This window comes from Canis lupus, chromosome 14 (assembly GCF_048164855.1).
Source record: "Canis lupus baileyi chromosome 14, mCanLup2.hap1, whole genome shotgun sequence".
Classification (NCBI taxonomy): Eukaryota; Metazoa; Chordata; class Mammalia; order Carnivora; family Canidae; genus Canis; species Canis lupus.
The window spans coordinates 24,138,065-24,165,894 of record NC_132851.1 but is presented as its reverse complement, the minus strand read 5'-3'; the positions used below and the strand labels follow the sequence as shown (position 1 = coordinate 24,165,894).

Below are 27,830 nucleotides of genomic sequence, written 5' to 3'. Positions count from 1 at the left end.
AGACTTGGAGATGGCAGGACTAGGAGGTGGTGGACCCTGACTGAGGTTTCACGTTACACTACTTTACTCCTGGCTCATCCAACTCATCCTCTCGCTGCCAGCCCAGAGAAGGCTACTGGTTTGGCTTCCCTGGTGCAGTTACTGCTTCCTTTGGGCAGGAGAAGGAGGATGGACGAGGGTCAGCTGGGTTATACCCCTGCTGCTGCAGGCCAAACCAGGGATTCGGGGGTTGCCAGGTAGTTGGGGATGAAGTAAATTCTCATTTTCCCTTTAGGATGTGTAAGGACAAAACCAGATTAAAAACAAGAGGCTTAACTTTTCTGGTGGCAAATAAAGGAAGAGATTTCCATCTCCTTTCTGTAAGAGTGGACACTTTAGAAAATGTAATCGTAAACCCTTTGGTTTCTCTTTGAAGAGCATTTAAATCCCTTTGAATACTAGATAGGTCCTTTGTCTCAATACCCAGGACCCACCTTTCCCAAAGACCCAGGAGCCATCTCTTTGCAACGTAAGCAACCAGAGAGAGACCACCCCTCTCTCCCAGTTTCTGTGGGTGCCGGACTCCAAGCTGCCTATCTGAGGCTGAGTCCCTAATTTTGTGTGCCCCTCGCCCCAGTATTCCAGTACTCTCCCTTAACCAGTCACTTCGGATGCCCCCCTCTAGTTACTCTGCCTGCCAACAACCTCCAATCAGAACAAACCTGAAGTCTTCTCTTTGTTTTTTCTTTATAAAGCTTCCCTACTCCCCTGTCTTTGAATCTCTACCGAGTGATGGCAGCTGACCCTCTTGTCATAGCAAGCTCTAAATAAACAGCCTGTTGGCATCTAGGTGGTCTTCATTTCCTTTCATGATCCTAAACACTTAACATATATTAACTCATCTATGTGCTAAAACTTGGTAAGAAACGTATCTATTATCAATCCCCGTTTTATAGATATGGAAACTGAGGCACAGAGAGGCTAAGAAACTTGCTTCATGTCACACCGTTCATCGGGAGAGGACAGGGTTCAAACCCAAGCTGTCTACGTCTACATCCTTTGGTTTTAACCACTGCCTAATACTTAATGCAGTCTAGGAAAGCACACTATGTGCTATGCTAAATATACTTACCGTGAGCTAATTATAAAGTGAATTCACGTTAATGTTCAGGCATCTGTGGTTTTACAGCTTTTGTATTTTTTTTTAATTTTTTTTATTTATTTATGATAGGCACACAGTGAGAGAGAGAGAGGCAGAGACACAGGCAGAGGGAGAAGCAGGCTCCATGCACCGGGAGCCTGATGTGGGATTCGATCCCGGGTCTCCAGGATCGCGCCCTGGGCCAAAGGCAGGCGCCAAACCGCTGCGCCACCCAGGGATCCCCAGCTTTTGTATTTTGATTGGCTGTCTACTACTTTGCTCACATGGTTATAGTGACTTGGTATAAGAGATAATTATGTATGAAGATGTGTTAACATGGTTGTATCAATTTAATATTCTGTTGGACAAGTACAACCTTTGCTCATGTGATTTATTAAAATACTCTTTTTGATTAAAAAAAAATGGGGCACCCGGGTGGCTGAGTGGTTGAGCATCTGTCTTTGGCTCAGGTTGTGATCCTGGGGTTCTAGGATCGAGTCCCGCATCAGGTTCCCCACAGGGAGTCTGCTTCTCCCTCTGCCTATGCCCCTGCCTCTTTCTCTCCTTTTTCTTAATAAAGTTTATTTTTTATTTTTTATTTTTATTTATTCATAGACACACACACACACACACACACACAGAGGCAGAGATACAGGCAGAGGGAGAAGCAGGCTTCACAAAGGGAGCCCGACGCAGGACTCGATCCCGGGTCTCCAGGATCACATCCCGGGCTGCAGGCAGTGCTAAACTGCTGTGCCACTGGGGCTGCCCCCGGCCTCTCTTTCTGTTCTCTCATGAATAAATAAATAAAATCTTTTTTAAAATGTCCCCAAACAACCTGTGTATCCTATGAATCTCCCACCATTAAAATCTATTTGTCCCCTCTCTTATTTCTTTGGCATGTTGTTCTCTGGTTTCTACCGTGACACAGTCTTATAAATAAATGTGTGCTGATGTGTTTGTTCTTAAAGAATATTTGTTGGACGCTTCCTATGTGCTCAGTACACCGAATAAAAAGAGAAGGAAATCATATAATCTCTTTGATGGTAGGGTCAATGTCTTAATTGTCCCTGAATTTAATGAGCCATTCAGTAAAAATTTATTGAGCATGTTCTATGTGCCAGACACCATGTTAGATACTAAAAATTCAGAAAAGGAACTGAAAGAGAAAGTGCACTCTCTGGACTCAGGTCACTCACAGCAGAACCATGACATATACAGACAATTATAAATCAGTATGACTAGAGCTATGGAAGCGTGAAGGCAAGCCAGCCTATCCAGACTAGGGTATCAGGGAGGATTCAGGTGACTGCTGAAAAGAATCTCAAAATACTTAAGGGGGAGGAGTTTTCCCAGAGAAGATGGGAGTCAAGGCATTCCAGGCAGAAGTACCAGTCCATGGAAAAGCAGGGGTGTGGGATGGAACAGGGAGTGGCTGGGGATAAGAATAGCTAAGGATGGCTAGTGTGGTTTGAGAGGAGGAATGAAAGGCGGAACCATGAAGGCTTTTAGCGTCTACACATGTCTCTACTAGCTTATTCCCCACTCACTTTGCAGTGTATGCTAGCCTATGCCTGTCTTCACCATCCCTTTGAACTGCTTTTTAAATATTGAGATACAATTCCCATACATAAAGTCCCTCCTTTTAGGGATCCCTGGGGGCTCAGCAGTTTGGCACCTGCCTTTGGCCCAGGGCATGATCGTGGGGTCCCGGGATTGGGTCCCATGTTGGGCTCCCTGTGTGGAGCCTGTTTCTCCCTCTGCCTGTGTCTCTGTCTCTGTCTCTGTGTGTGTGTGTGTGTGTGTGTGTCTATCATGAATAAATAAATAAAATCTTTTAAAAAAGTCCCTCCTTTTACAGTGCACAATAGATTTCAGTATATCCACAAAGTTGTACAGTCATCAGCACTGTCTAATTCCAGAAGACTTTTATCACTCCAAAAAGGCATCCTGTACTTGTTAGGAGTCACTCCCCATCTCCCTTCCCTCTAGCACCTGGCAACCACCAATCTACTTTCTGGGGGGTTGCCTATTTTGGACATTTCCTATAAATGGAATCATATAGTATGTGGTCTTTTGTGACTGGCTTCTTTCACTTGAATGTTTTCAAGGTCCATCCATGATGGAGCCTGTATCAGCACTTTATTCCTTTTTATGGCTGAATTATATTCCGTCGTATGGATATATCATCTTTTATTTATCCATTTATCAGTTGATGGATATTTGGATTTTCCACTTTGGGAGATAGTGCTGCTATTGAATGAATGAATAGTGAATAGTGAATAGCAGCACTAATGAATAGTGCTGCTATGAGCCTTTGCAATACTACTTTTCAAAAGGTCACCTCCATATTGCTAAATCCAAAGGACACTTCTCTGCTTCTTTTATGACCACTCAGGGGCATCTGACACAGTGACCCAACGGTCCTTCTCCAAAGATACTCTTCTCTAGGTTTATGTTTCAGACACATTTTAATCATTTTCTTCCCACATTTCTACCTAGTTCTTCCCCTTCTTCTATTGTGACCCTCTCCCACTCATTGTCCACATAAGCAATGAGGGATTGTGTTTCCTATGTGAGTCAGATCCCCTCACCTCCCTGCTGGAGACCATTCAGTGGCTTCCTTGCTTTGAGGATAAAATCCAAACTCTTCAACATGGAGTCTGTGGGCTGTGTGATTTGGCTCTAGTTTCCTTTCCACTTCATTGGCATCACCCTCATTCATCATGTGCTTGTTGTAGGGGGCGTTGTATTTTCATTCCTCCCCTACCCAAGGGCCTTTGCCTGTAGTGTTTGCTTGGTGACACACTTCCTCTTGTCTCTCTCTGATGGCTCCCTACTTCTCATTCTTCAGGACTCAAAAGTTCCACAGTCACAGAAAGGCCTCCCACCACCCTATGGAGTGAGAATATCTGCACTGGATATGCTTTAATTCAGCACGTTGTTTCCTCCCCAGCCCTTGTTTTAAGTATTTGGGTTCTTGGTGTGCATGTGTGATTCTGCATTTGCACTTGTCGGTCTTTGAAGCTGGACTGTAAGTTCCATGCTGGCAGAGACGTATGTCTGTTACAACTCAAATTTTATTCCCAGGGCCTATCACTTAATGGATGCTCAATAAATATTTGTTGTATGAAATGAAGAAAGAAATGTGACAGAAATAAAGGGTCAACTAAGATCAAATGAAAAAACAGAAGTCTGAACATAGTTGGCAGACTCTAAAGGGCTATAAAAATGTAATAAATGATGGCTGCCAGTATGTCATCATGCATACATAATTACTGTCAAATTTATAGAAACAGGAATTATGTCAAAAGACATGAATTTGGATTTTAGGACTTGGCAGTCCCCATTTCTTGACCTCATGCTGAACTCTGGCAACTCTGACCAGCGGGCCATCAGCCCTTCTCTTAGGGATGCATCATGCCTCCATGCTGTGCTCTCAGGGTTCTTTCTACTTGAAGTAGATAGCCACCCTCTTCTTCATCTAGAAAATGCTTTTTTTGTCATCCTTTGCTCTTGAAAAAATGCTGCTCTGCTCTACTTGACTCCTCAACACCCTCAGAGAGAATTAGGTTTCTCCCTCCTCTTGTTTCCTCCCTGTGTCACTTATACGTTGACTATTGGATGCATGCAACAGGGTTGTTGACACATCTGTCCCTCTCACTGGACTCTGAGCTGGTTGAGGGGAGAGGCCATGCTTACTTCATTTCTGAGTTCATTCATTCATCAATCAATTCACTGACTGAGCTTCTGTTATGTACTAAGCCTGTGAGGCCTGCAGCCTCATTCTCGACCAAACCTTGTCCATCAGAGGGGGTGCAAGTGAGAATGACGAGAAGGGAAAATCTTCCAGAAAACATAATAAAACTAGATGCCATGGAGTCAGGCCAATCAGGTGCAAAAGGAATCCCTGGCTTTCACATACATTAGGCCCCTACAGCAGTGAGAGAGAACCAGGTGTGGCCAGAAGGTTCCAATCCAGGTGTGCTTTTGCCACTGGATGCAGGAGCAGAGGGGACAATATGCTCTCTACCAAGAGGAGGACACAGCATGGAAAGGTGCCACCAATGCACTCCCTTTCCTCAACCCTGCCCATCACGTGGGTCATCTACCCTCCTTTATGGAGGGATATTCAGAAGGCTGCATAATTTCCTTCCTAATGTTTGCAAAAGGACTGAGCACCCACAGCAGGTGCCACAAAGTACAGACCAGGCTGGCGATGCAGGGGAAGGGGAAATGGCTCTCTCCAAGTTTTAAAGTCTGGATCACTTTCAAAATTGAGTCCCGCATTTGAGAGTGAAGGGATGAAGTGGCTCCATTAAGATTGTACATTAGTGAAGACCTAATGCATAATTTCAAGAAATGTGGGAAAAAAATAATGCCAGGGGCACAAATTCAAGCCAGAGGTTAGAAAACCACCCTGACATGGCTATTAAATCAAGCACGCTGAAACACAGAAGCTTAATGCATTTATAACATTTTCGAAATTCTTGCTTCTCAACAGAACTTTTGCCCTAAAGTGCTCTGTGTCACTTCAAGGCACTTGACTTGACGTTTACAAAGTGACTCATTTAAAGAGCATGATGTCCCCTGCCTGCCTAACCTTCCCCCCCACCCCCCCCAAGCCCTGTCTCCTACAGCAGCCACTTACCGTGAGTTCCTTGCTTTTAGCAAAAGGCCACCAGCCCCGCACACGCTTTTGCTGGAATATGGAGATCTTGCTCTCCTCACTTGCATTTTCAAACTTGGTGAGTTGGCAATCTTTGGCAGACTTGGCTGCTCGGGGGAAACTATTGAGGTTCATTTCCAAGGAGCCTGTGAAGAGATACCCTTGACAGTTATGGAAGAGCTTCAGTATCCATCACCACCAATCATTCACCCACCTGTTCATTCATTCATTCATTCATTAGTCCTTCAACCAGCACCACATTGGATCATTAGTATGTACTAGGATTTGAGGGATACAATATGACCAAGATATGTTTGGTGCCCTCAAGGTACCCAGTGTGGTAGCAGGTAGAAGACAGGGCAGGGCTACAAGATATAACCTCCAAGCCTCAGTTTCAGGTGTTGTCACTATTGGGCATCTTGTGAACTCCCTGAGTGCACGGGGATTCTGTGCCTATTCTCTGAGCTTTCCTGTGCCTTATCATGGACCTGCTTCTCCCCCAACTCACCTCTCTCTTTGAGTCCCCTAAGCATTTCCAGTTGGAGGACTAAGTCTTACTGTCTTCATAGTTACTCTCCAAGACCTTAGTGGGCTCTCAACAAAGTATTTCCAATGAGTGACTATTATGGAGAATTAAGAGAACACTATGAGAGTATTTATTTTATCTCTCTCTCTTTAATAACCTTTTCCTATTACAGAATATTTGTTAGTGGTGAGCATTTAGAACATGTACAGAAACCAGAAATTAATGGAAAAGTTTTCCATAATGCCATCCCCCAAAAGTTGTCCACTGCTCGACACATTAGTTCTTATCCTGTCAGTTATTGTTTTTTTTACCTGTCTCTATCTCTGACTCTGATACATATAAACATGTATTTTGCAGAAAGGGGATTTTTTTTCTATACTCTTTTTTTCACTTAATTGCATCCTGTACAACTATCCAACTTATTAAATATTCAAATATTTTTAATGGCTACAGGACTATCATTATTGAGTGTTATGTGTGTTTTTACTTTATATTTTTAAATTATTAAATCAAATTATATTTTATATTAAGTTATATTAATTTTATATTTAATTATATTAAGTTAAATTTTAAAATTATATTAGATTTGAAGCTGTACTTTAAATGTACAGCTCCAAACACTCTCTGAGGTATGTAATATTACTATCTCTGTTTTATAACTGAAGAAAAATGAGGCATAGAGGGGACTAGTAACTAGCTCACAATTTAACAGCTTTTTAGCAGTAGAGCAAAGATGAATTTAAGTCTATTTGAAAATGTGTCTTCCACTATAAGGATACGCCGTAACTTATTCAGCCAATCCCCTACTAATGGCTGTTTGAAGTGTTTCTAATTTTTTGCTATTCATAAATAGCACTGAAATTATTATCTTTGTAACTAAATCAGACCAAGCTCTCCAAAAACTGGGACAAAATCCTAACATTAATATGAACTTTATGAAGCCACTGGCTTACCCAGGAAGTCATCCGAGGACAGCCTTTCAAAATCCCAAACCTGGAGCACTAGGACAGCTGGTGTCTTACACTCCATCTTCTCTAAGGAAAAGATGTTCTCCCTCTTGGTAATGACCATTTGCTTCTCAGCTGGGAGATACTGAAACGGAAACAGGAAGCGCCAGTTGAAGTTCCCCTCACCAGTCAGGCTGTTGTAATGCACGTCTGTTTCCTGCTTGTCATCCTCCAGACCCTTTATCCACCTGAATAAAGATGGAGAAAGAATTAGAGGGCGCCTGGGTGGCTCAGGGGTTGAGTGTCTGCCTCAGGGCATGATCCTGGTCCTGGGATCAAGTCCTACATCAGGTTCCCTATGGGGAGCCTGCTTCTCCCTCTGCCTATGTCCTGCCTCTCTCTGTGCCTCTCTCATGAATAAATAAATAAAATCTTAAAAAACAAAAAAAGAATTAGACATCCCGAGTCCCTGAGTACATTATTCAAGCATCACTATAATCAAGAGTGATTTGACTCATTTCAGTGTGGTCACAGATTGTAGTTTTTAAATTATGATACAGTTAGATTCAGATGGAATTTTCTTTCCATTGAATCTGAAAGAGAGAAACAGGAATCAAAGGGTCTGAAACAGAAACAAGACTAATTCTAAGCCAGGTTCGAGAGATGTCTCCAGTTGTTCTGGGGTAGACCTGAACCCCCATGTAGTAAAGAGGGAAGACTCAGGAAATGTGAAGAGAAAGTAATCAGTTTCCTCTCTCCCTGGGGCTACCTCGATACCCACTAGCCTGGGGCCTCTACAATTGGCCTGGTTTAGACTCTCAGTCTCAAGTCTATGGTTGGCTCCCTCCTCTCTGGTTCTGAGAGTGTATCTCAAAACCCAGCAGGCCTGCATCGAAGTGGCATGGAGGGTATAAGCCTGTCTGCACCCACCTGGATTGTAATCCTAGCTCTGTCATTACTAACTAGAAAGCCCTGGAGAAGCCCTATGACTTTATTTCATCTGGCAAATGGAGGCCATGACAGGACCTAGTTGATAGGGTTGCTCTGAAGAATTACAAGAGGTAATAGCTACAAAGGGCTTTGTGTACTCCAAGTTACATATAATGTTATTTCCTTTTAGTATTACCTAGTTATCCTCCTCCATCTCCAGTATAAAGTAAGCTACCATTAATACATCTTCCCCTAGCACTTTATCCCTGGTGAATTATTGAGAAGATAGGTGCTTTTAATTCAAACTAACTGGTAATTCCAAACCACTTGTTTTCTGAAAGCAGATATCCCTTCCCCACAGGTCACGGAAGGATAAAGACCTTCTTCATCCCAGAGGAGTGGTACCACTTAGCGTACAGATGCAATTATTTAGGTAAAGATGGTGCTCGCTCAACCAATATATATGTGGTATCTGTTATGAGGCAAGGAGTGAGCTAGTTGCTAGAGGAGTAATGGAAGCACACAGAGATGGTCCTTGCCTTCATAGAGATACTACCACAGAAGACAGGGGATGGAGAGATGAGGAGGTGGTAGAAGTCACCAGAAGACATGTGCAAAGGCCCTGTGGTGGCATATTATAATGAGAGAAAGAAGCTTAGCATGACTAGAGAGCACAAAACAAGGAGTGAAATGGAGCTGGAGAGCTAGGAGGGGACAGTCAGATGGGATATTTTAGAACATATTAGGGATCTGAATCTGTGTCCAGAGAAAATAGGATGTCATTAAAGGGTTTAAAGTACAGGACTTACTTGATCAGATTGTATTTTGAAAGGATAACCCATGTTTCAGCATAAAGAACAAGTTGTAGGAGGCAAGAGTGAATACAAAGAGGCCGATCCACATGGTATTGGTACTTCAGTGGCCTCAGCAAGAAATGATGGAGAGAAAGACTATGGTGGCGGAATGGTGAGGATGGAAAGGGACAGTGATGACAGCTATTTGGGAAGCAAAATGGACAAGAATCAATGGCATATTAGAAATGGAGCCAGTGAAGAAGGTTCCTTGTTTGGGGAAGGCAAAGAGATACTAAAATGAGGCTGAGATGAGCTCACTACTTCTGAAATGGGTTTTACCCCGGGACATCTTTGAATCACTTTCGCTTCTGATTCTCTACCACCTCATCTGCCTCCATGCCTAGGGGCTTGAGGGAAGCTTACCAAGGCATTTGTGTCACAGCTGAGAGAGGGAGAAAGAGAGAGAGAGAGAGCACAAGCACGTGTAGTTTCCTGAGTCCTAGGTTGGCATCTTTCCTATCAGTAAAACTAGCAAAGGGGAAGGTGCAACTTTTAGCTTTGTATTAGCCTTATAATCTTCTTAATGAATCTCTCATCAGTTGCACTATGTCTCTACATGCTTCAGGTGTAAAGGTATTTTGAATGTCACTCAAGAAGCTTAGGTATACATTTAACTGAAAGAGATGTTTACATAATAAGATTTCCTCACAGGGATGCCTGGGTGGCTCAGCAGTTGAGCATCTGCCTTAGGCTCAGGGCGTGATCCTGGAGTCTGGGATCAGTCCCTCATCGGGTTCCTTGCAGGGAGCCTGCTTCTCCCTTTGCCTATGTCTCTGCTTCTTGCTCTCTTTGTCTCTTATGAATAAATAAATAAAATCTTTTAAAAAGTACGATTTTCTCACAAAAATATTTTCATAAGATAATAATTCTTAGCAAAATGACTGAATAGTATTTGACAAAGGAAGTGACTTTATCGGGATCCCTGGGTGGCGCAGAGGTTTAGCGCCTGCCTTTGGCCCAGGGCGCGATCCTGGAGACCTGGGATCGAATCCCACGTCAGGCTCCCGGTGCATGGAGCCTGCTTCTCCCTCTGCCTGTGTCTCTGCCTCTCTCTCTCTCACTGTGTGCCTATCATAAATAAAAAAAAAAAAAAAGGAAGTGACTTTATCTAATAAGGTGACTAGATGGACTCTTTCTGTAGGAAGTGGGTGGAGTATCTTCCATGAGGCATACGTTTGGCTAGGGGTCAAAGAGGGGAGGAGGGGAGATGTTGATGACCTTACCCTTTAACATAAATATCACTTGATTTTTGTCCTGTGAAGATATTCTCATCCTCTAAAATGACATCTTCAGTGTTCCAGATGGTTACTCTCAGTTCGTACCTGGGATAAGAGAAGGCAGCATTAGGTTGACGACCTTGAAAGCCGAGTCAGCTGGTGTCTATGGGATTCTGGTATTACTGTGAGTCAATAGGCCTCCTCAAATTGACCAAGTTCAAAAATATCAACACTCAGGATCTTGGTTCCATCAAAACCAAGTGTCCCAGCTGGAATCACCAAGGACATGAAGTTTTCTGAGCAGAAATTGCTTCCATTAGCTGAAAGTTTTCAGAATGTTGGAAAATGCTGAGGCACAGTGGCCCCTATGTAAAGCAGAGGCCAGCATTTCAACCATCACCACTGCTACCATTATTACCACTCATCCCTGTGGTAAATAGCCAGATGGAAAGTGAAATGTGATTATCAAGTGTTGACTGATCAATGTAACTGCTGTTACAACACAACAATCAATATAATTTATCAAATGTCAAGATCTTTTGGTAGGCTACCATAGTCTCTTTCCTTGAAAGCTGGGTTGCAGCTGACGTACCCTCTTGGTTGCCTTGGTGAAATGTCAACAGGTGGTCCAGGTTGAGGCATATCTTTGGGAAACATGTCCACCCACATCTGCAGGCGGCCCTTGTTAAAAAAAGAAGATATCCTTTAACTTTGGTGGGGTGTCATATGGGCAACTTCTCATTCATGGTTTTAACAGATCCCTTTACTAGAAATAAATGTTAATTATATATCATATCTTATCATATGTATATTGTTCTTATTATACATGCTTAGGATATTTGTTGACAAAAATAAAACTTACATTTTTATTAAGAATTAGAGCATATGTTAAGAGCAGGTGAAGGGCAGGCAAATCCTTATTGAGCACCTACTATGGGTAGACACAGTGCAATGCACTCGACAAAACATTACATGAATTCTTCCAATATCCCCAATGGGTAGATGTTATTATTTCTACTTGACAGATGAGGAAACATCTTGCCCGTGCTTACAGAGGCAATATGTAGCAGAGTCTGGATTGAACCCTTGTCTGTTGACTCCAGAGACTCTGCTTTTTCTATAAACTCCTAAGGATTAAAAAGATAATGCTGTCTGTCAGAGGTATCGTGCGTCATTGTTTCCATTGTGCTTTAACATCATTATCTCCATACATGCTTACCCCAGCTACATTTCTGTATTAAACATTAAAAAAAAAATCCAAGGCTTAGAGCAGGCAAAGAAATGATATGAGTCCTGTGCCTAATTAGTAGCAGAATGAGGCCTCCCATCCATTGCTTTGAACTCCATACATCAGAATTTACCTTGTTGTAAGGGATCTGAGTGCCCGTGTGGGGAGAAGGCCCAGTGGATTTAATGCTCAGCTGTGTTATATACATTCTCAGTATTCTATCAGCTCGGACAAAGGTGAGTGATCAAGAGGGCTGGGATGGTAAGGGGAGATTTCCTATGAAGGAAGTGGCATTTTCAACAGAGAAGGGAGGATCTGTAGGATTGGGTGAAGGAGTGGCTTTGGCTAGAAAAGAAAATGGCTTTCTTGGGGAAGGGACAATGTAAGCAAAACGTTTAGTATTTGAGAAGAGAAGAACCAATTAATGGAGGTTACAATTCTAGGGTCTCTAAGGAGACCTTAACGTTCACTTGTAACCAAAGAGCCACATGGCAAAATGATGGATACCAGTAACCAAATGATTTTAAACATCTGGTAGTAAACTTCAGGAACCAATCACAGGCTTCTATATCTGATAAAAGCTTATTCTTTCAAGGCACTCTCCCACACATGCTATCACTAGTTTTATAGCCCACCACTGCTGAGATGGCAGTGTGGGTGTTCCTGCTCCATCAAAGTCAAGCTCATGTGTTTTGCCCAAGCAACACAGTGAATGAGTCCAGAGCTGGGATAGGACTAAGACTCAAACAGCCTGGGTGAAATCCTGCTCTACTACTTAATAGCTGAGTAACTTTGAGCAAGTTACTTTAATTCTTTGAACCTCAATTTCTTCATCTTAGAAGGATCATAGTAAGTACACAATGAGGCTGTATAAGGAAATAAAGGTAAGGTGACCCATACACGCCTCTTTGTCTAGGAAAATTCTGGTGGTGCCCTTTGTACCAGCTTAGTTATTAACAGCAACCTCTTTCATTCTCAAAATGGCCATCATTTGGATAAACAAATTTATAGTGATCCTAACTAGGTGAGATAACCTACATAAAGAGTCTAGTACATATTATTAATATTGCATATTAATTATATTAAGATGAATAATATTACATACTATTAATTATGTAATATAATTAATAAGTATGTATCAGGAAGGCTCTTAATAAAGTTGATCTTCCCTTCTAACTCATAACCCGGATCTCTGGTTTTTTTTCCACAGAGCTTCCTCTTGCCAGTTCTTCAAAATAAGTCACCATCTATTGCTTCTCTGGGGAAACTAATGGGCTGTGGGGTTACTGATAGATTTTGGACAAGGTCTGGGGCATGTCAGATGGGTTTTGAAGTTTCTCAAATATCAGCATTCTTTCAAAAGAGTGTGATAACTCAAATCCATTAAAAAGGCAAAAAGCACTAAACCCAACTCTTGCTTTAGGGCAGAATTTCTCAATCTCAACATTACTGACATTTTGGGCTAAATAATTCTTTGGTGTGGGAGGCTGTCTGTGCAGTAAGGGATGTTTGGTTGTATGTCTGACTTCTACCCACTAGACGCCAGTAGCACCCCCCACACACTTGAGACAACCAAAAATATTTCCAGCCATTGCTAAAGTCGGGGGCAGGGAGGCAAAATTGTCTCTGGTTGAGAACCACTATTCTAGGGCACATGAGATTAACTTTTAGGGATAAAGTCCTGTTCCTTGGGGATGAACACTCCTACTGGAGCCAGAACCATCTCGGCCACTACCTGCTCCATTCCTGGCTTATCCTTGTGGTACAGCGGCCGACTTTCTATGTGCTCAGGAACCAGTCTACACCCAACCTCTGGCATATCCTCCCATGAGTGTAAAACCCTGAGGGCCAGGTGCTCATAAGACTCCACCATCTGCTCTGCAGGGAAGAGAAAAAATAAAGACATTTGTCAGATATAGGTTCCCGTAATGGAACAGTGATGGTCTGTCAGGCACACTTTTAAATGCTCCCTTAAAGGTTTAATTTAAATGAACCGAGGCACAGGGAGAGATTAAAACTGAAAAAAGACAAAAAGGGCAAAAAGAAAATGGAAAGAGGTAGGGGGAGAGGATGAGAAGGAGACAGGAGGTTTAGAGAGCTGAAAGTGAGACAAGAAGACCAGAGAGCAGTCAAGGTCTGAGTTCAGGGCTCCATCTGCCCCTTGAATCTCATTCCTAAAGAGCCTAAGAACTGCAAGCTTGGCTTTGAGGTACTAGAAAGGATATATTTCCTGGAGTTATAAGACTGCTAACACCATAGTAGGAGAGGGCATTGTGGACCAGGGTGGTCCTGAATAAGGTAGTGAAGTTCGCACAGTATCTGTTCGTGGAGGTCTTCCCACCAACACACCTACTCATAGGGAAGATTCTCGAATTGGTTATCTTACCAAAGAAGGTGACACATAATAAAAACTACTGATAGAAAAAGTACTTGCAAAAATAACACAAAAGATGTTGGAAAAAAATCAAATCTTTTTGATAAAGTTTAGAATGGCCAAATTTGACACAGGGAAGTTGAATTCAGTTTTTTTAAAAGGACACACACACACACACACACACACACACACAATCTCCCAATAGCAATAATTACAATCAGTAAAAGTTGATGGGGATAAACACATGATCTGTGAACTAAAATCTGTAAACATAATCTGTGAACATAAAGTTTAATTGGTTCTTGACCAACTGAAAGGAACATCATTTCAGATTTTTGTTGGGCAAAAAAAAAAAAAAAAAAAATATATATATATATATATATATATATATATATATATATATATATATGGTTTCATCATGAAATGTAGAATACTGACCAAGGAATTAAATTGGCCTAAGAAAGTATATTGTGAAAAAATATTTTTCTCAAGATAAATTCATTAATAGGTCATTAATATCTTATCTAAATGTCAATTACTCTACATGCAAAAACCTTCAAGAGGTTCTTAGGGTCAAAATAACAAGGTGAAAGAAATTTAGGCATCAAAGTGGTGGGATCACCATAACACTGTGAAAACACCCAGTGATATGTCCTTAATTGGGTGCTTTGCATCAGAAATTCTGAACCTATGTTTTGCATATTTATAGGTCTGCACTTACTGATTTGCATCAAATGGACGGGAATGTTATTACGAGAATTGTTTTGTATCATTAAGTAAAGTAAAGGTGGCTTTTTTTCTCATCCTAAATTTATGAAAGCCTCTCTGGGATCTTCCTGGTATATCCCCCTGATGCTTATATGGAAAATCTGCTTCCTGGTGCTGAAATAAGAGAGTTGTCGGTATACTATTTCTTGGGGTAATTTGGTATGTGTCCAATTATTTATTTTTATATAATATTCATTTTAAGGTTACTGCCTACCTTTGAACACGACAATCCCATTTGTGTGATATATGCTATAGAAATTTCAGAAATATGCAAAAATATGTATAAGGAAGTTCAAGGTGGCATCGTGTCACTACAAAAAACAATGGACAGAATGCAACTAAATGACACAACCATAAAAAGGAGTATTATCAATGACAGTCTCAAAGAACAAAGGAAAAGCATCACAATCTATTGGAAATAGAAAAGGCAGGATACAGAACTATATATGGTACACTTCCAAGTCTATGAAAATATCAGACACACACACACAGACTGTGGAAATACACCAGCATGCAGCATGCTTATCTCCGAATTTGGGGATTCTGAGTGATTTTCTTTATCCTCCTTACTTTTCCGAAGTTCCTACCCATGAGCGTGATTAGTTTACAATAGATGGCCACTATCCCCAGCCACAAATACCACCAGAAACAGGCATTTCGAAAGAAGAGCATGTCAGCAGGATACATTGTGGGAGTTACCAGTATCCTCCTCCATGAAGACTGTTTTTCCAGAAAAGACCTGATTTCCTATCTGTATCTTCCCAGGACAAAAGTAGGGTCCATCCAGTTGGTTGTCTTTGCAGAGCTTTGTGAGGATTTCAGTGGGTTTGGATGTGTCTCTCCAGGCGTTGTATCCTTCTCTGAAAAGAAGGGGAAGGATGGGTAGGGCGAGGCCTGCCTTCTCCTGGGAGGACATACTCAAAGTATCTAGTAAAAAGACCACCTAAGTATGATCTGTGGTTTCCTTCAGATTTCTTGCCATATTCTATGCACTTGGGGTAATATTCGTTGTTTTGTTTTCTCTCTTTTCTGGTTCATACCTTTGCATCTGCATACTTGTATGAAAGGCAGGACTTCTGAGCAGCTTGACATAAAAATCCTTTGCAGATAGTTTTTGTTTGGTTGTGTTTTTTAAGACATGTACCTTAAAAAAAACTGAAGTGGCATTCACATAAATATAAAATGGACCAATTCAGTGGCATGTAGTACATTCATAATCTTGTACTACCACTACCCCTACCTAGTTCCCCAAACTTTTCATCACCCGAAAAGAAAACCCTGTCCTCATTAAGTAGTTGCTCCTTGCTTCCCCTCCCAAACTACGCTTTGGCAGTCAGCCATCTGCATTCTGTTTGGATTTCTTTGCACGAGGTTCTTGTGTACTTTTGTTCTGTCCCTTACAGAAGAGCCATCTCTTCTGCTTCTTGGTGGTTCCACTGTCAGGAACAGAAGAGGCACCATCTTGGCCTGTGGCTTCCTTTCCTGATTTCAGAGGGAGAACAACTAATCATTCTCTGAATGGCACCTTTTCAGGTACTTGGGATTGTAAATACCTCAGGGTTTACAAGGGCCCAAAACTGAACTGGATTTCTAGGCTATCAAAATAATGATTTCGGGGGTCCCTGGGTGGCTCAGCAGTTTGGTGCCTGCCTCCAGCCCAGGACATGATCCTGAAGACCCAGGATCGAGTCCCACGTCAGGCTCCCTGTATGGAGCCTGCTTCTCCCTCTGCCTGCGTTTCTACCTCTCTCTCTCTCTGTGTCTCTCATGAATAAATACATTAAATATTAAAAAAATAATGATTTTAAAAAATAGTTAAAGACCCTACAGAATGCTTAAGATACAAGAGTAGATGCCACTAGCAGCTTATAAAATGACATGGATAGTGTGAGGCCAACTTCAGGGAAAAACAACATAGGAAAGATACTAAAATGAAATAGTTAATTTTTTACATAAATTATGTCTGGGTGGAATAATTTGAGCATAATTTTGTACTTTCAGTATTTTCTCAATTTTCTGCAATGAATATATATTATTTTACATTCAAGAAAAACATTTCTAAAATTACACCATGGAAATCTAATGAATCTTCTTATATTTTTCTGGCTGAAATTCTTAAGATTTTTCTTAAGATAAAACACACTTAAAAAATTAAGCTCGTAGTCTGTATTTTAAAATAAAGCAGGACAGCCCGGGTGGCCCAGTGGTTTAGTGCCGCCTTCAGCCCAGGGCGTGATCCTGGAGACCTGGGATTGAGTCCCACGTCAGGCTCCCTGCATGGAGCCTGCTTCTCCCTCTGTCTATATCTCTGCCTCTCTCTCTCTCTCTGTCTCAAATAAATAAATAAATAAATAAATAAATAAATAAATCTATCTTAAAAATATATAAAATAAAATAAAATAAAATAAAATAAAGCAGAGAGGCACCTGGATGGCTCAGTCGGTTAAGTGTCTGGCTCAGGTCCTGATCTGAGGGTCCTTCATTGGGCTCCCTGCTCAGTGGTGAGTCTGCTTCTCCCTTTCCCTCTGCCTTTCCTTTTGCTCATGTGCATGCTCTCTCTTTCAATCTCTCTCTCTCTCTCAAATATGTGAATAAAATTTTTTGAAAAAAAAATTTTTAATGAAGTAGAGTCTAAAATCATTGTAAAGAGTGAGAGCTGGTCCATTCCTCCCTAATGGTAAGGTAGGGATAACACCTCAATGGGCTTTGAGAGAACTGAATGAGATACAGTGTCTGGTATATCATAAGCACTCATGAATGTTCGTTACACTTAACTGGGATATTGGCATTTGTGTTCTATTATTCTTCCTCTAATATCATTCTTCACCTGCAACTCTGCCCACCAGGCCCAGCTGATTGAGTGAACATGTTGATTCAGCTCTTGACTCTTGAAGAACCTCCCCTGGGTTCTAAATCAGTGCTGCCTCCCCAGCCCCAACCACCCTCAAGGGCAGCACATGGTTTCCCAAACCAGCTCTGCTGAGGTGGAACCCCTCTGAGACATTCAAGCTGAGCTTTGGCCGGACCCAGCTGTGTCCCCCTCCCCTGCCCCTTGCAGGAAGAACTTACATCTCATACTGGCTCTGCAAGCCACAAATGGCTCGGTGTCTGCTGTAGAAACGGTTTTCCAGGTCAATCTTGGTCTCCCCAATTAGGTCATCTGTCCCTATCATGTCATGGTCGTAGATCAGGATGGAGAGCAGGGAGTCCTTTGGGAATGTGGCCTGGATCTCAAATGACCTGTGGTCCAAGGAAAGGCATTAGGAGTCCAACAACATCTGGCTATATAGGGGACGTCTCCCCGCTTTGCTCCTAGCTAGCCTGTGGTTCATAGGAACTCACTAAACACTCAGCAACTCAGCGAATACTCAGTAGGTATTTATTTGGTTTAATGTTTCATTGAGACTTAATCAGTTTCCAATTCCACCATGAATTTCCAGCAGCCAGTAATCTTCCTTTCCATGGGTCATGTCCTACAGTCTTTGTTTTGGGTGACAGCAAGATGGGCATGAAAAACCTGGGGGTTTAGTCTCAAACAGAACTGATTTCCATTTTTAGATTTGAATCTGCAACCTCCCAGGTGTAAAATGTTGGGAAAATTATTTCATCCCTCTTGGCCTCGCTATGTGTAAATGGGGATCAATATATCTTCTTTATAATATACCATGGTCATTAAATGTGATACTGTTTATACAAAGTGCACATTTAGCTTGCAGGTATTCAACTGGTACCCAATGAATTGCCATTTCTTTTCCCCTCCATTATTGCTTCATGAAGCAATTCCAGCTGAGTTTGTTTTAAACAAAAAGGCTTTTGAAGATGGAAAATTCTGAAAACAGAATCGCAGGACTGCAATGCCATCTCTGCAAAATTCTGAGACACAGGACCTTCCTCCATCTCTGCATTGCTGAGAGGCCTGGCTTCAACTGCAGAGAGTAAGCAATAAATGTCTTCTGGAACAGGAAGGGATCTCAGGAATCACCATATCCAATCCCTTCATTTTACAGATAAGGAAATTGAAATCCAGAGAACGGAAGTGACTTTCCTAGACCATAAGTCAGGTCACAGTAGGGTCAGGACCAGTTCCTTGATGACTAGTTCTGAGCTCTTTCCATGATACCACACCAATGAGATGTGTTCAAAGGAAAAGCAGTGCCGTGGGATTTCCTGGGAATGATGCATTATCCATGCTGATGAGCATTACAAAAGATAATTAAGGAGGGTACTTGCACTGATGAGTACTGAGTGTTGTATATAAGGGACGAATCACTGTATTCTATACCTGAAGCTAATATTGCACTGTATGTTAGCTTGCCAGAATTTAAATTAAAAGTTGGTGGAAAAGAAAAAAGAAGTAAATTTGGAGTGAATTTAGGGAAGTGTCTTGAAAACAAAATAAAAAACACACCAGGGTTCTCCAGCTGTTCCCAACTCTGGCTGCCCTGGGACAGGTGCAGTTGGTGATGGAGAGACCAAAAGGAGGTGGGAAGAAAGGGAGAATGGAATGCCCATTATTTCCCTCTGTGTCCACAGGCCTGTCTGGTTTGCTGCCCTTGTGGTCAGATTCACTAGCCTTGGTTTTCACTATCCAGTGTGGCAGCCTCTGACATCCCAGCACAGCCCCCCAGTCAATTAAACCTCCCCGAGGGAGAGGCAGAGAGACACCACAGCTCCACTGCCTGTAACGAATGGACTGAAGCACCTCTAACAGGCTGGAGATATGGCTGTGTGGGGAATAAATCTGTGTGTCTTCCATCAGACGGCATAGTATTGCTTAGAGCTCCAAGATGTAGATTCCAAACCAGGCTTAATATTCTGGAGGTGTTTCACAAGGAAGCCTCCATCCACTATCTCTGAGGTTGGCCATCACAAGGCTGCTGTCACCGAAGAAGGATTTATTAAGTGCTTAACTACTCTGGCAACTGTGAGAGAAGACTCAGTTGCTTTGGTCCATCTTCCCAAGAGGAGTGTTCACAAATGAACCTCTCCTGATTTTCACTGGAGCCATCATAAAAGAACTACCAGAAACAGTTCACCATTGTTGGACTTCCAGTCACTTAGGGAGACAGTAGGCTTATACCAACTTGGGAGTCAGTGGGATACTACCTCTAAATACAATGATGGTTGAGAAAAAGAAAGCATTGGGGAGTTTGGCGAGCTAGGTCAGTAGAGCATACGACTCTTGATCTTGGGATTGTGAGTTTGAGCCCCATGTTGAATGTAGAGATTACTTTTAAAAAGAGAAAGAAAGCATCATGAAATGGTTAAAATTGAGCCTTGTTGACACACTCAGTACCTCTAAGATTCAGAGCCAAGATGTCTTATTGTTTCTTTGTTCATTCATTCATTCTTTTATGTATTCATTTGTTTATATGACATTTATTATACATTTTCTGTGTGCCAGGTGCTGTGAATTAAGAAAATGAGGAAATGCCAAAGTCTATGGACATATACCACCTCAGGATGATGCAGAGTGACAGGGCCCCATTAAATCTGCCTGGAAATTGACAGGTTTGTTTATCCATTTTTTCATTCATTCACTCTACAAATACTTGCTGAGCATCTTTCTGCTCTGTGCCAGGCCTTGTTGTAGGTTCTGAGGATGCAGCATTGGACATACTAGACCAAGTTCCTGCTCAAAGGGAGCTTAGCTTCTTGTGGGGAGATGAGAGACAGCCAATAAACAAAGAAATGTATCAATTTATGTCAGAAGCAAGGAAGACTAATAGCAGGCAAGGACAGGGACATCAGGGACATCCTCATACAATGATGTCTCAGAGAGGGATTCCCCAGACCCCTGCTTGGGGACTGGAGCCCTCTACTTTGCCTACTAGAACATGAAGGATTGAGCCAGCAAATTCTGTCCCTGAGTAACAATTAAAAACACCCTGAAGAAAGCATCTACATACGGAAGGCTTCTAGCAGAAGCTCTACGATGCTAGAAGCTGGAGGGAATATTCCATCATCCTCTTCTTTTGTTTACCATAGCCATACAGGAGGTAATAAAACCAGTCTAACTCATGGCACTGCGGTGGAAGTACCTAATAAAAAGTGACTACAAAGCACTTGGCAAAATGAAGTGCCGGTTACATAAATGGCAAGCAATAATAAAGGTCATCTCTGGATCAGGGAAGCAAGGGTAAGTCTCCCTGGCACCATTGTTTTAATCATTCTCATTAATCTGAACAGGCAAGATCACTTATTGCTTCATTTCCCTCGGAGCTATAAAGTGTTAAGAGGTTCATTCTGATCAAATGTCCGAGGGTCCACAGTAATCACGAAAGTGTAAATGAATTTAAATGAGGCCGATGGAGAGTTCCTCTCATGCTTCTTGTTACTCCAGAAAAAAAAAAAAAAAAGAAATTAAATACATTTAGGACATCTCCATTGCTAAAATGGTTATCATGGGGGAGAGGGAGGAAGCGAATGTGTTCTGAGTGTCAACTACATGCTTGCGTAGACCATGTGCCAAGTGCTGTGTGTTTACTCTTTTAAAGGCCACTTAGAGTCAAGGGTTATTATTGTTTGGTAGAAAAACTGGGATCAGAGCCATTAAGCCACCTTCTTAAAGCTACACAGCATACTTGTAGCAGAACGTAACCCATGTTTAACAGACTCCAAAGTCAACAGCTACCACGTACACAACCCCAAGCAGGGAACACAAATGTGTTAGAGGACCAGGGGGGCCCACAAGGTTGCTGTGAGCTGGAGAACACCTCATGCACCTAAACATGCACAAATGCAATGTGTGTTGAAACACTCTGCAAAACACAAGCAGAGGACACAATTCAATTTGTTTACTTCAGGGGTCACCTCAAATGAGCTGCAAAATGATCTGATGGAAAAACCCCTTTGATGGGAGACAAAAGACCAAAGGTATGGCCCCTTCTCCCCCAATCATGAGCTATGTGAACTTAAATAAGTTTCTCAACCTCTCTGGGTGGCACTTGCCTTGTTTATAAGAAGGAAATCTCTCTGTTCAAGGCAGGAGGCTGAAGATGACTATTTTAAATTTAAGACCAAAGAAAATCATTCTTGGAAAACTATGGGCATGAAAATCACCATGTACCACCAAATTCCTGAAGGGACCAAGGAAAGAACTTAGCGCTTCTCCATGAAGGTTAATTTTGCTTAGTTTTTGGTTTTTTAAGATGTTATTTATTTATTTGAGAGAGAGTGAGCGAGTGGGGGGAGTGGCAAAGCCAGAAGCAGTCTCCCTGCTGACACAGGGCTTGATCCCAGATTCTGAGATCATGACCCAAGGTGAAGGCAGGCCTGTGGCCAGCTGAGCCACCCAGGTGCTCTCCATGAAGGTTTGATTGGCTATTACCACAGGCAGAGTCCAGCTCTTAACTTTCTGCCACATTCACTCGGACACACACGCACATACACCAGCCCCTCCATGGAAACACAGCAGGAGCAAACACACACAGGACAGCATCTCATGACCCACATGGCCACTGACCTTCCAAATACTGGGTTCAGTTGTTTGGGGATGTATTTGTCCCGGTCTTTGATTTCCGTTTGGCCAAGCTTGACCACAATGTAGGGATCCGCTTTGCCATCCGGATCAGCAGGGCTGAGATTAAATGCCTGGAGAGGAGAAAGAAAATCCTTTTGGTCCAGTGGTTCCCAACATTGGCTGCACACTCAGATCACCTGGGATTTAAAAAAATATATGGATGCCTGAGTTCCATCCCCAGATTCTAATTTAAATTGGCTCCGAGCTTTGGGACTTTTAGAAGCTCCCTAGATGATTCCATGGTGCAGCCAAGGTTAAGAACCACCCCTTCAGCCTGTCCATTTTGATGCTGAAAGAAAAGTTATCATCTTAGGTTGAACTTTCTCTGAAGTCATGTCCTCAGGGGAAAGCAGCACTTGGCACAGAGCAGTGAGCACTGAGCTGGACATGAGCCAGAAGGCATGACTTTGGATTCTAGTCCTATGTCTTATGTGATCTGGGGCATGCTGTGTCTCCTCTCTGAGATCTATCTGTAAAATCACGGGGTGGGGGACCTGAAAGCCTATCCCACACCTGATGGGCTCTGAATCCATGACTCCATAAGGCTGGCATTTAGCACTGGCCACCTGAGTAATGGTCTGTGTCTCAGCGTGAGGTCTGCTTCCAGAGAACCTGGCTTAACCCACCCCAAAGACAGGCTTTCTAGGTGATGTCCCAGGTAGGGGGCTGGTGAGGAATGATAAGACAGAGAAACTGCAGAAATGACAGCTGGGTAAGAAACTATGCTATTTTTAATATTCTGTCCTCCAAATGGAATTCATAAGCACACAAGGCTCTGTTTTTAAGGATGCTCATCAGATCATTGTTTAATAGCAAATTTGTAAATAACCTGTCAGTTACTTAGAAACTGAATCCAAAAGATCCTTTCCCCATTGGTTCTCATCTCATCACTTAGTTTTTTTAAAAATTTTGTGCATTTATTCATGAGAGACACAGAGAGAGGCAGAGACATAGGCAGAGGGAGAAGCAGGCTCCCTTTGAGGAGCCTGATGTGGGACTCAATCCCAGGACCCCAGGATCATGACCTGAGCCAAAGGCAGATGCTCAACCACTGAGCCCCCCAGGCATCCTTCATCCCTCAATTTTAATCCCTGACATAGCAGTTATCTCTGACATTCATCTCATTGATCTGTTCCTCTGCTTATTTTTGTCCTTTCTTGATCTCCACATCACCCCTGGCTAGTATGGGATCCCCATCAGAGCAAGAGTGCTGTCTATATTATTCATTACATTATCTCCAGACCTAGAACAGGGTCTTCTTGATATTTGTTGAACAAATGAATAAATGGGTACTACATTAATTAAATAAAACACTAGGTGTCTACTACAAAGAAGGGAACACCCACGTGTATTGACCTGGAAAATGTCCAAGTTATACTAAGTAAGAAAAAAAGAGATCAATATGTAATGCATGAAGCAAGATGCATTAAATAACTACTTAGATGTAGTTGTAGACAAGTGTAAATACAGCTGACTTTTGAAAACATGGATTTCAACTCTGCAGGTCCCCTTCTATATGTTTTTTTTTCAATAAATATGATACTGTACTATAAATGTATTTTCCTTAGGATTTTCTTAATGACATTTTCTGTTCTCTAGCTTGTTTTACTAAGAACACAGTGTATAATACATATAATACAGCAAATATGTGTTAATCAACTGGGTATGATATCAGTAAGGCTTCAAATCAACAGTAAGCTAGTAATAGTTAAGTTTGGGGGGAGTCAAACGTTAGACATGGACTTTCAACTGAGGGGGGTTGACACCGCTCACCCCCACATCATTGTTCAATAGTCAACTATAGATATGGATGTATGTATATATTCTTAAGAAAAATGAGTCATTTCTGGGGATAGAATTGTAGAGGCAGGGAGATTTTATTTCTTTCTTGGAACAACTTTTAAGTAGTAGTATTTTTTTTTTTTTACATTTTTGGATGTTCTATTAAATTAAAAGATTTTTAAAAATAACTCATTATTTAGTCAATTGGTTACATCTTAGCATGAGAGAGCATTACAATCACTATTACTGGAAATGTCGATGCAAGGTGCCACCTGTCCCGAATGACAGGGAGCCTATCCTCTCCACAACCAGGGCTGCCACCCACTGAATCTTCATTTGTTGGAGCAGTCCTCCCACCTCCCCCACTTTCTGAGCAGGAGCGCAATTTGTATTCCTGGCCTTTGTGGAAAGGATCCCAGACACATCAAAGGTGTGTTGTAGATATTTGCTGAATGAGCAAATAAATAGTAATTGTCTCCAACCTCCTTCCTGCTGTTCATACCCTCTATTTCTGGGTTCCTTTAAAGTATGTCCCAAAGAGCCATAGTTGTGCAAGGTTTTCTGTAGATGGTGGGGAGAAAGGTATGGGCAAGAAGTTTAGAAAATGCTGTTAAAGATTCCACAGTTAAATAGGTTTCTTTGCTTCTGGAATTCTCACACCATGATGTGCTAAAGAGCTTTGTGAATCCCAGAGGCTAGTAAAGAGAAAAAAATATATTATATACACTATTTCTCAAATGTATTTGAACACATGGTCCACTTCCTGAGGAATGCCTATTAATGGTCTCTCCCATGACATGAATGACCTCTTGGACAAAATTTTGAAAAAAGTAGTCTAAACTATCCTGTGGTTGGGTAGGATTTTTTAAAGGTTTATTTTTTTAGTTGAGAGAGAGAAAATGGAGAGAGCACACAATGGGGAGGGACAGAAGGAGAAGGAGAGAGAATCTTAAACAGACTCCATGCAGAGTGTGGAGCCTGATGCAGGGCTCGATCCCATAACCCTGAGATCACAATCCTGAGATCATGACCTGAGCCAAAAACTAACAGTGGGATGCTTAACGGACTGTACCACCCAAGTGCCCTGAGTGGGTGTTTAATATAGGTTACCTGGAACTGCCAGTGATTCTTTATAAGCACTTGTAATTCCAACTAGATGGCCACTTTCTTGAGGGCAGAAACTACTTTTTTTCATCATCACATCCCTGGCGATTATAACATGCCAGGACCATGGTGGTAGGGGCGATGCTGCTGCTCAGGACACATGGAAATTGCATCATGGAATGGGAACATTTTAATTTTCCCTGAGTATTAAAGAATAATTCATCTTTGCTTTATGCTTCATTATGTTTCTAAAAAATGATATAGGCAATTTATTTATTTTTTTATTTTTTATAATAAATTTATTTTTTATTGCTGTTCAATTTGCCAACAAATGTTGGAGAGGATGCGGAGAAAAGGGAACCCTCTTACACTGTTGGTGGGAATGGGAACTGGTGCAGCCACTCTGGAAAACTGTGTGGAGGTTCCTCAAAGAGTGAAAAATAGACCTGCCCTACGACCCAGAAATTGCACTGCTGGGGATTTACCCCAAAGATACAGATATAGGCAATTTAAACAAGGAACTTTGTATAAAATAAGATTACTGCAATCAAATAGGATATGAAAATCAACTCCAAGGGCAGTATACTGAGAACAAATACATGAACCATAAAGGTTTGGCAGAGATTTGCTTTGACTGAACATCAGATTTGGACACAAGCTTCCAAGCAATCAGGCCAAAAAGTTTCAACATTAAAGTGTAGTGCTCTCAACCAAGTATCAGACTCTTAACTATAAGAGTGCAGGTGGGTGGAGGGATGGGGGAAATAGGTGATTGGGATTAAGGATGCACTTATTGTGGGGCACCTGGGTGGCTCAGTGGTTGAGCATCTGCCTTTGGTTCAGGTCATGATCCTGGGGTCCTGGCCTTGAGTCCCACATCAGGCTCCCCACAGGGAGCCTGCCTCTCCCTCTGCTTATGTCTCTTCCTCTCTCTCTCTCTTTCATGAATAAATAAATTTTTTTTTTAAAAAGGATGCACCTGTTGTGATGAGCACCTGGTGATGTATGGAAGTGTTAGATCACTATGTTGTGCACTTGAAACAATATCACATTGTATAACTAACTGGAATTAAAACAAAACTAACTGGAATTGAAACAAAAACTTAAAAAAAAAAGAAAAAAGTGTAGTGCTCTCATCAGAAAGTAGGAAGCTTAGAACAAAAGCAAGATTTTTCTTGGAAATACATTTGAAATGAAATTTCTGACTGTGACAATGCAGAGGCAGAGCCACGGGGGGGGGGATTTCACAGTGATCCCTGCCCTGTTCTGCCCTGGTTTTTCTCTTTTGCCAGTGAGCTTCCTGCTCTAGTCCTATTTGGTTTTCTTTCCAGCTATCAGGCAACCACAAGACAGCAAATGAAGCTACCCAGAGCAGTCTAATATGCCTGGGAAGTATTTTTCTTAAGTGAAAAGCCAGCAAATATGCATGTTATCAACCAAACTTCATACCTCCTGCTATGGACTGCAGTGTGCATTTTCAGAATTCTATGTCTAAGCCCTTAACCCTAATTGACTGTATTTGGAGACAAGGCTTTTAGGGTGCTAGATTAAGGTTAAATGAGGTCATAAGGGTGATGCCTTAATCCAAAAGGACTGGTGTCCTTATAAGAAGAGGAAGAGGGGATCCCCAGGTGGCTCAGGGGTTTAGCGCCTGCCTTCAGCCCAGGGCGTGATCTTGGGGTCCTGGGATCAAGTCCCACATCAGGCTTTCTGCATGGAGCCTGCTTCTCCCTCTGTCTGTGTCTCTGACTCTCTCTCTCTGTCTCTCATGAATAAATAAATAAAATCTTAAAAAAAATAAGAGGAAGATACACAAGCTTTCCCCCTCCCTGTCTCTCTCTCTCTCTCTTTCTCTTCTGTTCATTCACACACTCTTGGTGTGTGTGTGTGTACAAGTGCATGTGTGCTCACAGAGAAAAGGCCATGTGAGTACATGGTAAGAAGGTGGTCACTGACAAGACAGGAAGAGGGGCCTCACCAGAAACCAACTCTGCTGGCACCTGGATCATGGACTTCCAGCCTCCAGAACAGTGAGGAAATACAAGTCTGTTGTTTGTCACCCAGATTAAACAACCTGAGCAGACCAAGACAATTCCTCAGAGAAAACAAGGATGGCTTACCGCAACAATGTACACCCTAATCAGGACTTTGACCGGGTGGTTGGGTGGAACCCCTTGCTGGATTCTCAGCTGCCCACTGTCCTCAATGCCAGAATCCTGGGGGCTTTTGTAGATGCAGAAGGAGCCCTGGAACCACAAAGCACAACCCAGTGAAACAATACAGTCATATGCTCTACCAAAAGCCAGGGAGGGCATAGTGCTAGGAAACTGATCATAGCCTGGGACCCAGCAGGACTTGGCACTACCCTTGTGGCACTACCCTTGTGTCTGGGTGTCCTCAGGCAGTTCACATAACTTGCTTGCATCTGAGCTTCTTTACGATGTGTCCATGAATCTGTGTTGGTAGAGTAACAGCCTCCTCACAGGGCTGTTAGGGGAGGATGTAGATAGGAGCATCAGATGGGATACTGAGTACCTTTAATACACAGGAAGCTGAGCTGGTGCTTTTTCCCCAGTATCTCCTTCTAGCCTGACTGCAGTATTCCTATTTTCAGATGCTGCCTGTGAGTCTCAGGGAGGTCAAGTACAAGATTAGGAAGCTAGTTAGTATTACAATATCATTGAGTGGTGAGTTTCAGTCCTTGTGCTATTTCCAACACACTGCCCTGCACCAAATGGCCCAGTGCACAGTTCAGAGTCAAGTGCCAACTACTGCTTTGTGATGCTGAC

At 42.2% G+C, this 27,830-nt stretch overlaps 1 protein-coding gene across 4 annotated transcripts in view; it reads right to left on the bottom strand.

Moving 5' to 3' along the window:
* The window catches only part of FER1L6 (fer-1 like family member 6), a 155,855-nt gene that overhangs the window by 15,692 nt on the left and 112,333 nt on the right, over positions 1 to 27,830 (bottom strand). For all 4 annotated transcript variants that reach the window (XM_072774399.1, XM_072774400.1, XM_072774402.1 and 1 more), the window contains 9 exons: positions 27,162 to 27,287; positions 22,099 to 22,226; positions 17,703 to 17,873; positions 15,333 to 15,493; positions 13,227 to 13,369; positions 10,856 to 10,944; positions 10,270 to 10,368; positions 7,269 to 7,510; positions 5,772 to 5,935 (listed from right to left, as the gene is read on the bottom strand). In XM_072774399.1, the coding sequence (XP_072630500.1) occupies positions 5,772 to 5,935; positions 7,269 to 7,510; positions 10,270 to 10,368; positions 10,856 to 10,944; positions 13,227 to 13,369; positions 15,333 to 15,493; positions 17,703 to 17,873; positions 22,099 to 22,226; positions 27,162 to 27,287 (1,323 nt within the window). The remainder of the gene's footprint in view (positions 1 to 5,771; positions 5,936 to 7,268; positions 7,511 to 10,269; positions 10,369 to 10,855; positions 10,945 to 13,226; positions 13,370 to 15,332; positions 15,494 to 17,702; positions 17,874 to 22,098; positions 22,227 to 27,161; positions 27,288 to 27,830) is intronic.